A 15,245-nucleotide genomic window follows, 5' to 3' on the forward strand; every position below is an offset into this window, starting at 1 on the left:
ATTGTTGTGAAAAAAGCGTGGGGCGCTTTGTGCCATATTTTTCGTGTATTGAGCAATGGGATGATGGGATGAATGATGATTCTTGATAAGTGTACGAAATTTGAATGAAATCAGCATGTTTAAAGTGAGAAATAAGGTGTTTTCGTTCATTATTGTTTTCAGCATATATTAAAAATTATTTGTATGATAGATATATAACTCCAATCGAATGGCACAAAGCGCCCCACGCTTTTTTCACAACAATACTAGTATTTTTCATTCATTATTATTTTCAGTTTATATTAAAAATTATTCACAACAATATTAGTATTTTTCGTTCATTATTGTTTTCAGCTTATATTAAAAATTATTTTATAGTTTTTAGTTTGATGTGCTTGAAAAGCGTGTTTTTTAGTTTTTTTAAACTATATTTTATTATATGATAATATTGAATCTTACATAATAATTAATTTTAAACAGCCCTAAACACGATAAAAATAAAACGCATGGTTTCAAGCACACGTATTGAAGTTTTCGTTATCTCTATATTCGTATATATTATATCCAGGAATGTCGGACAGGGTTGTCACATATGTAGAATTCAACTGGTCGTAACAACCAGTTTTCGCGTTTTAGGTCTTGCACACACACACACAATGCCACGTGTTTGAAGATTACAGATAATAAAGTAAAATTCTTGTATGGGCGAAGAGAAATTAAACTGTTCTGCTTTTAACAAAGCGGTAGATAGAGAATCAGTAGATAAAATAAAAATCTGGAAATAAAAAAAAATGAACCTGAACGTAGACTCTGATTCAAAACTATTCTCCTAAACTACCAGACAATCAAAACATTTATACTAAAAATGTCTAAGTAAGTGACAACCCTAATACTGACCCTTATTTACCTTGACATTGGCATTGCAACGACTTTAATGGTCCGCTTGGAGTGTTTATAGTGTGTTATAAAAATCGCATAATGGCCTATCGATATTTACCACATGACGTCTTATTTGAGATTCGAAGAGCTATTTAGAAAGTTGACAGAAAATACAGAAAGATAAAGTAAAATATTACTATTTATTCATGTTTGTAACGAAATATGACAAAACAACCACCAGTTACTATTGATGTTATGTAATTTTATTAAGTTCAATCTATACTTATAAAATTTAACTTTACTTCAAACGAATGAGGAGGATTCGACTGTATTTTTTGTGTTTGTTACCTCATATCTTTTTACTGGATGAACCGATTTTTATGATTATTTTTGTCTTTGAAAACAGGTGCTTGGTTTAGTTCCAACAATTTTAAGGCGATTTATTTTTTATTAAAATAACTATTATATTGATACTCAAATATATTGTATCCCCAGGAACCCAAAAACATGTCCACCACACTTATTTTAGTTATACTATAGATCGAACCCACGACCGTAGGATAAAATCAGAGATATCAACCACTGCACCTCCCTGATCGTCAACAGTCTACAGTCTAGTCTACATCAGATCTAGGCACACCAGTGAAAACATAAATGTTTTACTGCTTTTGAGTAAACCTAGGCCATATGGGTTCGGGGTAAAACAATCGTAAATATACGGCAAGGTTTTACTGTCTGTTTGTTCAAGTTAAAGGTCATGGATGAGGGTGTAAAGGAATACGATGCAAATAATACTTTTGTATTTTGTATATTTTGCAAATAGTTTGAAATGTAAGGAGTTTAGTACTTTCTTGTGTTTGATTTTACGCGAGTATTATACATTTAGAAATTAAAAACTTTTAGTCTCCCCGTGACCACGCTCGCTGTAAAGTGTTCGAAACGTCGGGTTAATAATATAATGAATAAATAAAAAAAAAACGTTTAAAATCCGTTCAAAAGTTTTTAATTTCTAAATGTAAGGAATTTGTAAGAACAGCTGTGGGCATATACTAGCGCAATTTCGACAATTTCTATGTACGTTCTTACGTATGGTACAATACAAGTAAAATATCAATTTCTATGAGCATTTCTATGGAATGTGGCGGTCGTGCGTAAGCTGTGGGCAGAAAGAAGAGTGGTACAGCATCGTGTTGCCCGCGTTGTACTTTTGCTCTGTAAAATATAACACCAATACTGTCATTGTTTTTAAATCACCACATAGTATAACGCGAAGTCGCTTCCCTCGTCTAAATATATGTATGCATAGATCATTAAAATTATACGACGGATTTTGATAGGGTAAGGGATAGATTGGTTCAAGAGGAAGGTTTATTTGTATAACTAGCCCCGCGGTTTCACCCGCGTAAGTCCGTTATGATAGAGTAAACCGATTTCGATGAAACAAAAACTAAGTTATACCTCAAGTTACGTATAATTTTTGTATATAAACATTGTCTGCATTTAATTCGTTGAAAATCTACGTGATGTGCGCACAAACAAACAGACAAACAGACAAAAATTTCAAAAATGATAGAAATGGGTTCTGTTAGTTATCTTTTCACACACTGGCTATTTTTTTTTTAATTTTTTCAATGTACAAAAATGACTTTTCTACAGATTTATTATATGTATAGATAACACCTATTAAACTTCGATCTTAACGCGTGCGATGTGGCCGGGTGGTAAATCAATATCAGGTTATAAAATCAATATAGTTTTAAAAACAAAAAAGCACGCTTTAATGATAAAAGTAACTAAATTCTCTAACTTTGTAAGGAAATTATTTAAACCTGGTGATCTTAATCGTACCTCGTGTCTAAGGAAGGGTTTGATAAAATTTAATAAACAATAAATGCAGTTCGTATGTTGTGGTAGAAGTTAATGCTCTTATTACCTACAATTTCAAGATACAAAGGTGCCTGTCAGACAATTTAGAACGATTTCATTTTCTAAATATACTTTATCAGTTTTCAAAGATATCAAAATGCTTTTCTCATTTATTATTTTAACTGTGAAGATCCATTTTCTATGTCTTATAAAATTTAATACGTTTATTTGTTGACGTTAAACGTTCTTTTTCATTACGATAAAGTTATCTTTTTGACGATATGATGATATCATAAGTTACATTTGTTTGAAAAATGTATCAATCCCTACTAATATTAGATATGCGAAAGTAACTCTGTCTGCCTGTCTGTCTGTCTGTTACGCTTTCACGCCTAAACCACTCAACCGATTTTCATAAAATTTGGTATAAAGATAGAATTGAAATTGGGAACGGACATAGGATACTTTTTATGGCGAAAAAAGGGTAGAAAGGGTTGAAAGACGGGACGAAAGTTTGTATGAAAGTTCGTTATTGACAAACCGATTTTGATGAAACTTGGTATGAAGATGAAGCTAAACATGGGAAATAACAAACCATTCTTCTTAATGCGAAGAAAATACTCCTTCCCATATCGCGCGATATAAGCGAATTCTACGCGGGCGAAGCCGCGGGCGAAAAGCTAGTATATATATCTTAGAGTCTTTCATTTGAGATTAATAGTCGAGGTGACTCTCTCTAACATATAACATGACCAGATATAGAGCAATGTTCCATGTTTCAGGGAATCATACATCTAAAACAAACCCAGTAAACGTTTTGTTGTGAATAAGTATGGTATTTTGATAGCTTGAATTCTCTCACACGACAGACAATGCTTAGTTATATAAATATGGCATTTGTCTGCCGTGTTATTGTTCTACAGATATTGTTCAATTTGCTTTAACTACGTGGTTAGGTTATGACTTGGCGATATGCCGAAATGGGCAAACTATAAAATCATCCATTTTATCATTTAGTTATTAGGAAAATTATTAAAAAGCTTATTGTTGTTTATGCTTACTCGTTCGCTTATATCAAATACAAAACTCTATTCTGTATTTTATGACTAAATATACTTGTTAAATCATGTTCTTATACTTATATTTATAATGTTTTTCTGTTCTTTATTCTTGTCCAGATCCGTTTAGGAACATATCAAGTTCACTGTTTATACAGGTGTTATGAAAAGTGCAATCTAAAACAGCAATTGAATACTTGAACTAACTTTTTCTCCATATTATATATACTAAATGCCGTGGAGCGAGACGGCGTCCATAGGCTACCATTTTATTTAGGTTTTATGTATTTCTTATTAACATTGTCCTAACAACATAAATGACTACCTATTGTCGAATTGGATAATGCCATTCGGTACTTTTAGTTTTATGCATATAATAAATGTCGTTATTTTTAATGTATTTTCATATATTCATTAAATAATAAACAATTGCCTAGGCTACGGCCGCTTTAGCCGCAGCGTGCTCGGCGCGTGCGCGTGCGCATTCTTCACGACGGGCGTGCAGAACTGCGTGATGTCGTATGTGCTGCCGGCGGCGAGGTGTGAGCTGCAACTCACTACTTATCAGGCTGGACTCATCAATATGGCATTTATGAGTGGTATGGTTCCGAATTTCTGTAACTTGTTTGTCAAATTTTTATGCTATTGAGATTCAATTTTCTTCATATATATAATCGTAAAGGTCTGACTGACGGATCTATCAACACACAGCCCAAACTACTGAACTGTGCGACTGTGCGGTTTGAAGTTTTGCATGCTGATAGCCTTTATGATGAAGGCATCGGATAACAAAAGACTTTGATAAATTCTTGTGAAGGATTGTTTCACAAAATTTATTTTGATCACGCGGGATGGTGTTATATAAACTTAATTTAAATACTAACCTGGAGTTTGATATTGAACTCCAATACCCAAGGATTTGTACATTAACGAAGCGCAAAATTTAAAAGGTTAAATCAAATTTGGTTACGCTTGTCTGAAACGTGGTTTGTCACAATACCCGCATTAATTAATTGGCCATTAATTCCTTCCGGCTAATGGAGTAAACTGCATAATTGTCGAAACGTCTGCAAACTGCGGAATTGAAGACGATTACACTCTTGATGTTTACGCGTAAGATTGTGGACATTTATTAGTTAACAATTGGCTCTTGTTGTTTTGCGCGGCATTTTACTTTAAAGGTTTACTATACTGTTGCTTATTACGCATATATGAAGCTAATAATGTTATCCTACTTAATATTATAAATGCGAAAGTTTGTAAGGATGTGTGTGTGTTTGTTTCTCTTTCACGCAAAACTACTGAACTGATTGCAATGAAATTTGGTACGTAGACAGCTGGACGATATTTCTACGGGATACGGACTTACGCGGGTGTAACCGCTTGGCGCAGCTAGTCTGTGATAAAGCTGAAGAGTATGTTTGTACGACGTTCGTTCGACGTTGGCAGATGTCATACGTCATCGAGTTTCTTATTCTTGGGCATGCCGTTTTCCTCATGATGTTTTCCTTCACCGTTTCAAGCAGTTGCGGTGTAATAATGTGCAAATTGAAAAATCAGTTTAACCCGACTGAACCCCTGACTTTTCTCTTTAAGTCCGAGTTTCAATCCATTGCTCTTAAAATCCGCTAAGTCTACTCTTAAATGTGACAACTTCCGTCTTTTTGCAAACATTAAGAACAAATAAAGAGATATTATTATTTTATTATAATTATGATTAAATCGACCATCTATATCTACGTCAAAATCCAACCAAATTTTACGAGAATTTATGACGTAATTCTTAACACACAGCCACAGAGAATATAACATTACGAGACGGTTTTTTTAATATGACCAATTCAATAAACATTCCAAAGTTAACATGTGATTTACACAGAAACAGTTAAACCATCTTATTAAATGTATCCTAATCGCTTATACACACACGGAATTACGTAAAAGGATAACATTTAACAATATTATGTGCTAATATACGCAGTTCTATGAAAAAACAACTAGTTACAATTCGCAAAACCATATTTAGTTGGTGCGTATAAGACAGTGATGTTTTGAGAGTTTTAAAATTTTATTTTCGCGGATCGCGTCACAGGCTTGGTAGTACCCGTATTATTATATTACTCTTTGCTTGGTTGGCACTCTCTACTCATAGGAAAGTTATCTAACATTATCACATATAATATTTAATTACTTTTGTACCGCGACGTTGCATGTTAATGGGATATAAAGGCTGTATGAGATTATAAGTCTTAATCCAATATTTTTTAAATTGTAACTATGTTGACAAAATCGGTCAAAAACCAGTTGGACTCGCGGTACTAAGGGTTCCGTAAAGATAAGTTAAACAACTGAAAAAAATTGTCACCTCCTATCCTATCACCTCTTATCCTATCCTATACTTTTATGGTCGTACCAACCGTCATTAGTTTTTTTTTTTTATTTGTTGTTGCATCGGCAACAGATCATCTCTGAAAACTTTCTACTGTCCTACTATCACAGTTATTGAGATATAGCCTTGTGACGGACAGACAGGCGGACAGCGAAGTCTTACGAATAAGGTTTTTGTAAAACTGAGAAATTGAACCTAAATATAATGTTAGGAGAATGGTAAAAGTTAGGAATAAGAAATATATGCATTTTGGTTCCAGGTGGTGTGGCCAGCGCATTCTTTTGGGGTATAGTTGGGGACGTGTTTGGTAGAAAAAACATGCTCAGCATGACACTGCTTGTAGATTCTACTCTACTACTGGCCCAGAGCACGGTATCTGACTACCGGCTACTTCTGGCCGCGAGGTCTATTAACGGGTTTTTAGTTGGTGAGTCTTTGTAAAGCTGTAAAATGAGAGAAAGAGAAATTTTGTATTTAATAGAGACAAAATATAGGAGATATGTACGAAATTTTAATGCTCTGTTTTTATTTGCGTTTTATTTATATTTTTATGTTTGAATTTTATATTTATTTACATTTGCAGTAAGAATGTACGATAAATATATATTTTAAATAAAAAAATAATAAAACTACATAACAATATTATAGGATATACGACACATCCTGCTAATATTATAAACGCGATAGTTTGTAAGTATGGATGTATGTATGTATATATGTATGGTTGTTTGATACTTTCATGCAAAAACTACTGAACCAATAACTATGAAATTTGGTACGAAGATAGCGGGACAACTGGTATAACACTTAGGGAATCTTTTTCTATTTATCCCGATATTCCTAGGGGTCGCAGACACGCGGTTGAAAGTGGTCATATAAATTTATCTCAAAAATAATTTAATTTCTAAATAACTTCTTTCGTTTCTGTCCAGTCCGCGTAGAAACAGTAAAATTTTCAAATTTAATTAATATGTATTTTTCTAATTCCAGGTGCACCATCAACCCTAGTGTTCCCCTACCTCTCAGACCTGGTGGGGGTAAAAAAGCGGCAATTTTATCTAGATTTGATTGGTATGAGTTTTGTAGCTGCGTGGCTTCTATTACCAGGTGAATAATTTAGAAACAAATCATTAACTCAAACATTTATTTACTCAAATAGACTTATTAAATAAGCATTTTTTATTCGCCATAACACATTTTTAATATTTACCACATTTTCTGTATTAAAAACCGCCTTCAAAATGCAAATGGGTCCAGGTAAGTAATCAGTATAATTATTACAATACTATTTTCTACTTTTATATTAAAACTAGCTGACTAGGCAAACACTTCTGCCTTACTCTTATCCTTTAGGGGTATGAAAAATAGATGTTGGCCGATTGTCACACATACCCGATATGCACACAAAATTTCATAAGAATCGGTCCAGCCGTTTCGGAGGAGTTTGGCAACGAAAACTGTGACACGAGAATTTTATATATTAGATTTTTATCCCAAATGAAAAACTTTTTTGGCATGTACAATTAGCAATTATTGATCTATCTGTCTACTATAACACACTTAACTAAAATCAATTTTCATTCGCATGTCATATTATAATAAGCAATTGCTGTTACCAAGTCTTACGTGCAATCTAACGGTTAAATTTAGGTTGGAGATGTAGCTGAGGAGCTAATAAATTGTTATTAGGTCATTACAGATAATAATATTAGGTCGTCTAGAATAAAGAATTATCGATTCGATAGAAAAAGAAACATTATATATGCAATGTTTTCTTTTTTTTTCTTATTCTTGAGTCTAAAACAGAAGACTCACGTCTTTCAATGAATATTGTCAATAATTATTATTGAAAACTGCAAATACATTAATTATAAATTAGTCATTAAACAGATTACAATTGATTACTTGACTTAAAATTACAATTGAAATTAATTTACACGTTTAAACTAATCTGTTTGTTAGCTTCCAATGAAATACAATATTAACATTAAATCTTAAAATAATAATCACAGGAGATATGATTTGCTACCAATCTAAATAAGACATTTTACAATCACACCCACGGTGCATCTAGGTGAACTTGAAAGTCTAGATATCCTGGTATTAGTGTTAAAGTGGTACTCTCTCTAGAATTTTGTCGAGTCATTGATATTAATGATATAGTTTCTAAGTTAATTTAGATTGGATATTTTCAGATCATGATATGATTTCTGGGTTTATAAATAGAGGAAAAGAATATTATAAGAGTCTATGTTATTTTTGTCGTTTTACGAAAGATTTAGAAATATTTCACATCACACAAAAAAAGCTCTGATTTAAGATTTAAGATTTTCATTTATAATCGAGTTGTTTGCATTGCAATAGTTAGGGCACAGAATAATAATTAATAAGTACAAGTTAGGGTCACGAAAAAGAAAAACAAAATGGACTAAAAATATTTTAAATCTTTATAGAAATATTATTTAAAACCATTATACGTATATATTTCTCTACAATATTTTATTTATAATATATATATATTTTGTTAGAATTGTGCTTAGTGATTTTTATGTTTACTTTGACTTTTTAATTATAAATTTATAAGTTATTCAGCAAAAACTCACAAGAACGAAACTTTTTCAGCTGTCGCCTGGCTAGTAATCCCCTTCAAACTGGCTACCTACTCCCAACTCCCAATACACTCTTGGAGGCTGTACATCGCCCTCGGTAGTATCCCAGGGTTCGTGTCAGGTTTTTGGGTACTGTGCCTGCCTGAGAGCCCTAGACTCCTATCCGACACTAACAGGGGCGACGAAGCATTGAAGATTATGAATGAAATTCATAAGGGGAATATAGGATCTGGCGTTGAATATAAGGTTGGTATAAATTTTATAAATACACAGATGCTCGATAATTCGTTATCGAAAGCTTAGTAGAATAAAACAAACTAATACAACTACCGTTTCTGCACTTCCTTGCGATAAGGAGGTTATCGATTCTTCATAACACCTATGAATAAATATTAAAAGAAAACTTTAATAGATGTACCTACTTAATGAAAGAAGAAAAAGAAAATGAAAAAAGCAGCCAAGTATCGACAGAGCGTGTGATTTTAGACCTTCTACGTTACGTTTATAAATTAACTTTTTCGTAATTATGTACTGAAGTTACAAAAAAAATATTTAGTTGCTATAAAAACAAGTTGTTTAATTGTAAACTTTATATCGTATGTTGATTTTGCTAATATTAAAGTGCAGGCGCAGTATTTATTAACCACTAGCTGACCCGACAGACGTGATGTGAACAAATAAATGTAAACAAGTGAAAATAAAACAGTTGATGTTATTTTAAGTTTAACTTAAAAGTTACTCATGAATTTACTCATTAATATTTTAAAAGTGATGTGAATGTTTAATAATGCCTTTCTTTCACGTCTCACCAGAGCGAATTTATCAGATCATTTTTATGTCTAGAAATAATTAGGAGGCTAGAAATGTGACACGGACAACTTTTCACATTTCTAGCTGGGGTGAAACATCACATTCCTTTGTGAATTTTCTTAGACGAGCAAAGCTGCAGGCAAGTTAATGGAACTGATTATATACATATAAAAGAACAATATAGTATGAAATCATATTTAACTTATACATTTCCAAAAAACTAAATAATACACACGATTCTTTGGCCGTACTGGGAGCTCTTTATTTCTTTTTTGATCTGTTTTAGATGCCCTAATCTTATTTATTATTTTAAAATGTTGTGCTGATTAAATGCCTTTTCTTACTTCTTTCTTTCTTTCAAATATAATATAACATTTCCCAGATAAAGAAGATAATCCAAGACAACATATTCGTAGCCAAGTCTCTAAATGGTGAGGAGAATAGGACCAAAGCGTTATTCGTGAGCGTGCTAAAGGACCTCAAGGTATTTGTGTCGAAAGCGTATGCGGTCAAGTCTTCGCTGATACTCTTTGTCTTTTTCGCTAATATGGCCGCGTGAGTATTTACTATCCTACTATTATATGTGTGAGTTTGTGAGGATGGAAGTATGTTTGTTGCTGTTTCGCGCGATTACTAGTTAATGGATTTTAATGATTGAATGTCATTCGGCATTTACGGACATTTTAGTATAATCATCAGATTTAAAGCCCTAAAAGATTAATGAAAACCTCAATATTTAGAAACAGTAATAAATAGTATTTTTAAATAGATTTTTGATCTAGATTTGAAACGAAACGACACAGAATAACGTAAAAGGACGTTTTAATACGAAAAAAACAAGTAGTTTAAAATGTTAAAATGTTATCAGTGGATTCGGCCTCAACCTCTGGATACCAGAACTCCTGCTCCGCACGCAAGGCAAAGACTGCAAGTCAGTAGCAGAACAGGCGAAGGTCTTCAACTCCACCAGCGCGTGGAAGGACAAGGGATATTCCGCTGAGGTAGACCGGTACAACGGGAGCTATGGGGAGAAGGGAGATACATGCGATGGGATTATTGACGAATCTGTGAGTATTTTGGAGGTCTTAGTCCGGTTTTTGTCTGTCATTATTTTATGCAGACATTATAGATATTAATCTATTGTATCGCTTGGTTATTGGGTGAACATTGTATAAATTTTAGTAATGATATTTGGCATTGGGCGGATTTTATTTATAGATTGGTCATTAGATGCGTTCTTCTGCTTACATAATGATGTACTGTATCTCGAAATTAGTAATTAATAGTGATATAATAGGGGATCGAGTGAACCTCATCGGAAAATTCATGTTATGGCTCTAATGAAAAAGCTAATCACAATCATAGAAAGAACTCATAGCGAATTTCACGTCGTGGCTCATTTGATTTTGGATGAGGATGATGATGATGATGATCCCAGGATGCGTTCTGAGCGTCGATTGATTTACTATAACACGAAAGACAGGCTTTTATTATTTCAAGCAATTAATATTATGTAGAATTAAAACGTAAGAGCAACTACAGAGTTTATTGCCCGCTGTTCTTTGTAGAAACTGCTTTCCGAACCGGTGGTAAATGTTACAACTATGTTATAACGATTGAAAAGTTCTTCTATGAGATGTAATTGAATAAATAAATGTTTGAGTTAGTTTGGGTTTTGAGTTTGCTCTTTTATCGCCTATGAGAATTTTTTTAAAGAATAGAAAAATTACGATCACGAGGCGGCATTCGAACCCGCGTCTATATGTCAAACCGTGGCAACATCTTACTTCTCTCGTTAAAAATTTCTCATTTATAAAACATATCAATGCTGTAAAGCTCAAAATTAAATATTTTTACTAGCCGTCCGCCCCGGCTTCGCCCGTAATAAACATATAGCCTTCGTCAATAAATGGGCTCTCTAAAACTGAAAGAATTTTTCAAATTTGACCAGTAGTTTCTGAGATAAGTGCGTTCAAACAAAAAAACAAACAAACTCTTCAGCTTTATAGTATTAGTACAGTATAGATTGAAGCCCATGCGCAGGTGTTCACGTCGGGGCTGATAGTGGGCGCGTGCTGCGTGCTCGGCAACGTGGCGTGCGTGGCGGCGGCGCGCGGCGGCGGCGCGCGCGGCGTGCGGCGCTCGGGCGCGCTGTGCGCGGGCGCGTGCGCGCTGGCGTGCTGCGCGCTGGCGGCGGGCGCGTGCGCGTGCGCCGCCGCCGCCGCCGTGCCGGCCGCCGCGCTGCTCAACGCCGCCTCGCTCAACGGGAACGTGCTGCTGATACGGCTGCTGCTGCACGCGCTGCCCGCTAGGCTGAGGTGGGTTTTTCTGAAACATATAACCGGCCAGTTGCGCCCCGTGGTTTCACCCGCGGAAGTTCGTATCTCGAATATCGGGATAAAAAATCGTTTACTCAACACAACCGTCAACGACGCGTGTCTACCCGGTCGGGTCGCGCACTCGGTGATGCCGGCTTCTCCCTCGCTCGCTCTGCGCGTCGCGCCGCGTTAGGCACTTCAGATATTACGTTTTAGAAATTAAAAACTTTAAACGGATTTTAAACGCGATTTATTCATTATACTGAGACATCTCAGTCTCCCCGTGACCACGCTCGCTGTAAAGTGTTCGAAACGTCGGGTTAATAATATAATGAATAAATCGCGTTTAAAATCCGTTAAAAAGTTTTTAATTTCTAAATGTATAATACTCGCGTAAAATCAAACAAGAAAATACTATTATGTTTTAGTCAATTCACTTATCGTGATGATTTTTAAAATATTCGTCCAAATTACTTAGTGTAAAAGATAAAGTTTATCTACATTCAATACGTAAAGTGACAGATGTATCAATTTTCATAAAAGTTCGGTAAATATTCTAAAATGTGTATTGTTAAAAAATTTCCAATTAAATTGTATGTTTGGGTTAGTATTTTGATCATAGTGACTTACACATGAAATATAGATATATGCTGTCACGGGCTTTCATTAAGAACTATTTAAGATAAATAATCCTAAAGTAATTATCTTTGTGAAACTTCAACGATTCTGATATCAAAGCTATATTACTGCAAAGTTTCATGAAAATCCGTTCAGTAGTTTTTGCGTGAAACAGCAACAAACACACACAACCTTACAAACTTTCGCATTTATAATATTAAGTTGGGTAGGATATTAGTATGACTAGTAGGATAATAGGATAAGATAGAATGATTCCTTCTCGTGGGTAACGTAAGATTTAACTGCTAAAGTGGGTTTGGAGGTTATTGTGTTCTCATTGGATTTTAATGTTGTTTGCATTGTGTTTGGAGTACATGGACACATGAATACAAAAATAACATTTGACTTAAACCGGTGGACCATCAAAGATTTTGTTACATGAGACAAAGGACCGTTAAACTATTGAAAAGTAACTCGCTTGTCTTGTAAAGCTATGAAATAGAAACGAACTTGTCTGAATAATAAACGTAGGACACAACAATTAAACATTTTTTTTTCAAAACCTAAAACTGACACAGTCTAAAACACAAATCTTTTAAAATGAATTATCATGTAATTTCTTAAATTTGGTTTTTAAACGACTAACATGGGTAGTATGATACCAGTGGTCTGGGCGTGTGCTGGGGCGCGTGGTGGGGGCGCGCGGGCGGCGTGGCGTCCAACCTGGCGGTCGGCGTGCTGCTAGACTACTCCTGCCCCGCGCCTTTCCTCGCCGTCGCCGCGCTGCTCACACGTGAGTATCACGAGCTCACACTTTTCTTGTCATATAGGCAACTGAGCTGGTGGTTAGCCTGATGGTGAGCGATCACCACTGCCCAGGAACATGCGTAGAGGTAGTGCCCCTGCGAATGTGATGCCCGCCTTTATGGGGAAAGGGATAAGAAAAGGATTGACTGGAAATAAGAAATGGAATTGGTATGGGTCAGGAAAGGGAACCGGGACCCCGGCTCTCCCACTCACTGTACGAGACACAGTAGCATGCTACTATTTCACGCCGCTCTTTCGTGGGGCTGTGGTGCTTCCCCGGTGCGAGCTGGTCGCAATTCGTGCCGAAGCGTGCTCGACTCCCATATACGAGTACAGTACACTCTAGTAATCCAACACAAATTGCCATTTTCACGATTTCGGATTTAGTCAATAAGGTGTCGTTTCTCTAACGAAAAAAGGACTTACTACTGATCAACCAAAAACTATATTTAAACATAACACTTACATGATTATTAGTGGTATTACTAAATTAATAAACTAAAAAAATAATTCACATCTTCGACAATTCCCAAGTTCACCCTGGCTTGTCTCAAGCACTCAAGTATCCCGTATATATTTATGTAGTAAATTAAATAAAGTTTATTAAATGTTGAAATCGGTGCAATGGTTCTTGAGATTAGCGCATCCAAACAAACAATCATAATATGTATCATTCCCTCTTTAACTATATAGAAGGCTGACATGTTTAAGAAGGAGTTTTAATTAATATGACCATTTTTATAGTATCAATCGGTGCCATCATGATGATTAAGATAGAAACTCCGGGCCAAGAGAAAACTGAAGAACTCTCAGATAAGGGATTCGAGAGATATATCTCTACACACATGTAGTATTGTACAATGGATCTATGGATCATTTCCAATCGGAAAATTGCCTACATTTCCTGTAAAATTAGCTCGATGTGTGGATTTCGTGCAATTAAGCTTATAACTTGACGCTTAATATCTGATAATAAGTCTGCAATTTACATTGTAATCATTGCAACAATTAAATTGGCCGAAATTCGTATGCTTGTGTGCGTTCGTGTGTTTTACAGATAACTGTGTGCGTGGATTTATGCAATGAAAAAGATGTTACGCCAATGGCTTATATTTTTGATGCTTGGTTAATTAAAAAATTATTTTTTTTATATATTTTGTTATAGCGTGATTGGTATTTATAATAATTTATTTTTAACTGCGTGAAATTTAATTTATGTATTATTTAATATTATATCGAATCTTCTTTAGAACTTTTACGTTAAAAATATAAAACAACAAACGACACCCTTTATTGAACGAATCAACTAAATTGTCTCACTTGCTCTTTGAGGGTACGCGTAAGGAAATAATTTAACCTTGCGACACTAATCAAGATAATAAGACATACTAATGAATTTGTTGTATTGTACCTTCACACAATGTTTGAGTTAAATCTGTCCCTTTAGAATGGTTCAAAATAGAGTTTAAAAGAGTCAGTTATATATAAAAGCGTGTTAAAATATGTTCCTATAAATCCGTCCGATAAAAAAACTTTTTATTTTAATCGGCATTTTTTTAGATCTGATTGTATAATAAATATTTTTTTGAAAATATTTTATACGACTTCACAAAGTCTAATTTATATATATATATATATATATATATATATATATATAGGTAGTTAGGATAAATTAGATGTGCCTTACATATACAAGGTGATAAAATCACAACTGTATAGACAGTAAAAAAATTATCTTATAAAAAGTTATAAAAGTAAAGCTTGATTAAACATATCCATTTATATATTATCTATATTCAACTTGCCTAATATGTTTCATTTCATTTCATTTCATTTTCATTTATTTCATTTGTACCCACATCATAATTATACAAATTTACAATTAAAGACACGACGATCGACTAAACTAGGT

The 15,245-nt window shown here is 34.3% G+C and overlaps 1 protein-coding gene across 1 annotated transcript in view; it reads left to right on the forward strand.

The window, feature by feature from the left end:
- Positions 1 to 14,817, forward strand: part of LOC119836577 (synaptic vesicle glycoprotein 2B-like) — a 21,863-nt gene extending 7,046 nt beyond the window's left edge. The window contains exons 3-11 of the mRNA XM_038361962.1: positions 4,220 to 4,381; positions 6,431 to 6,598; positions 7,162 to 7,278; positions 8,794 to 9,026; positions 9,973 to 10,145; positions 10,459 to 10,657; positions 11,634 to 11,908; positions 13,192 to 13,319; positions 14,078 to 14,817. Of these exons, the coding sequence (XP_038217890.1) occupies positions 4,220 to 4,381; positions 6,431 to 6,598; positions 7,162 to 7,278; positions 8,794 to 9,026; positions 9,973 to 10,145; positions 10,459 to 10,657; positions 11,634 to 11,908; positions 13,192 to 13,319; positions 14,078 to 14,184 (1,562 nt within the window). The 3' untranslated portion in view covers positions 14,185 to 14,817. The remainder of the gene's footprint in view (positions 1 to 4,219; positions 4,382 to 6,430; positions 6,599 to 7,161; positions 7,279 to 8,793; positions 9,027 to 9,972; positions 10,146 to 10,458; positions 10,658 to 11,633; positions 11,909 to 13,191; positions 13,320 to 14,077) is intronic.
- The last annotated feature ends 428 nt before the right edge of the window (positions 14,818 to 15,245 follow it).

Source organism: Zerene cesonia, chromosome 3 (genome assembly GCF_012273895.1).
Source record: "Zerene cesonia ecotype Mississippi chromosome 3, Zerene_cesonia_1.1, whole genome shotgun sequence".
NCBI classification, from domain to species: Eukaryota; Metazoa; Arthropoda; class Insecta; order Lepidoptera; family Pieridae; genus Zerene; species Zerene cesonia.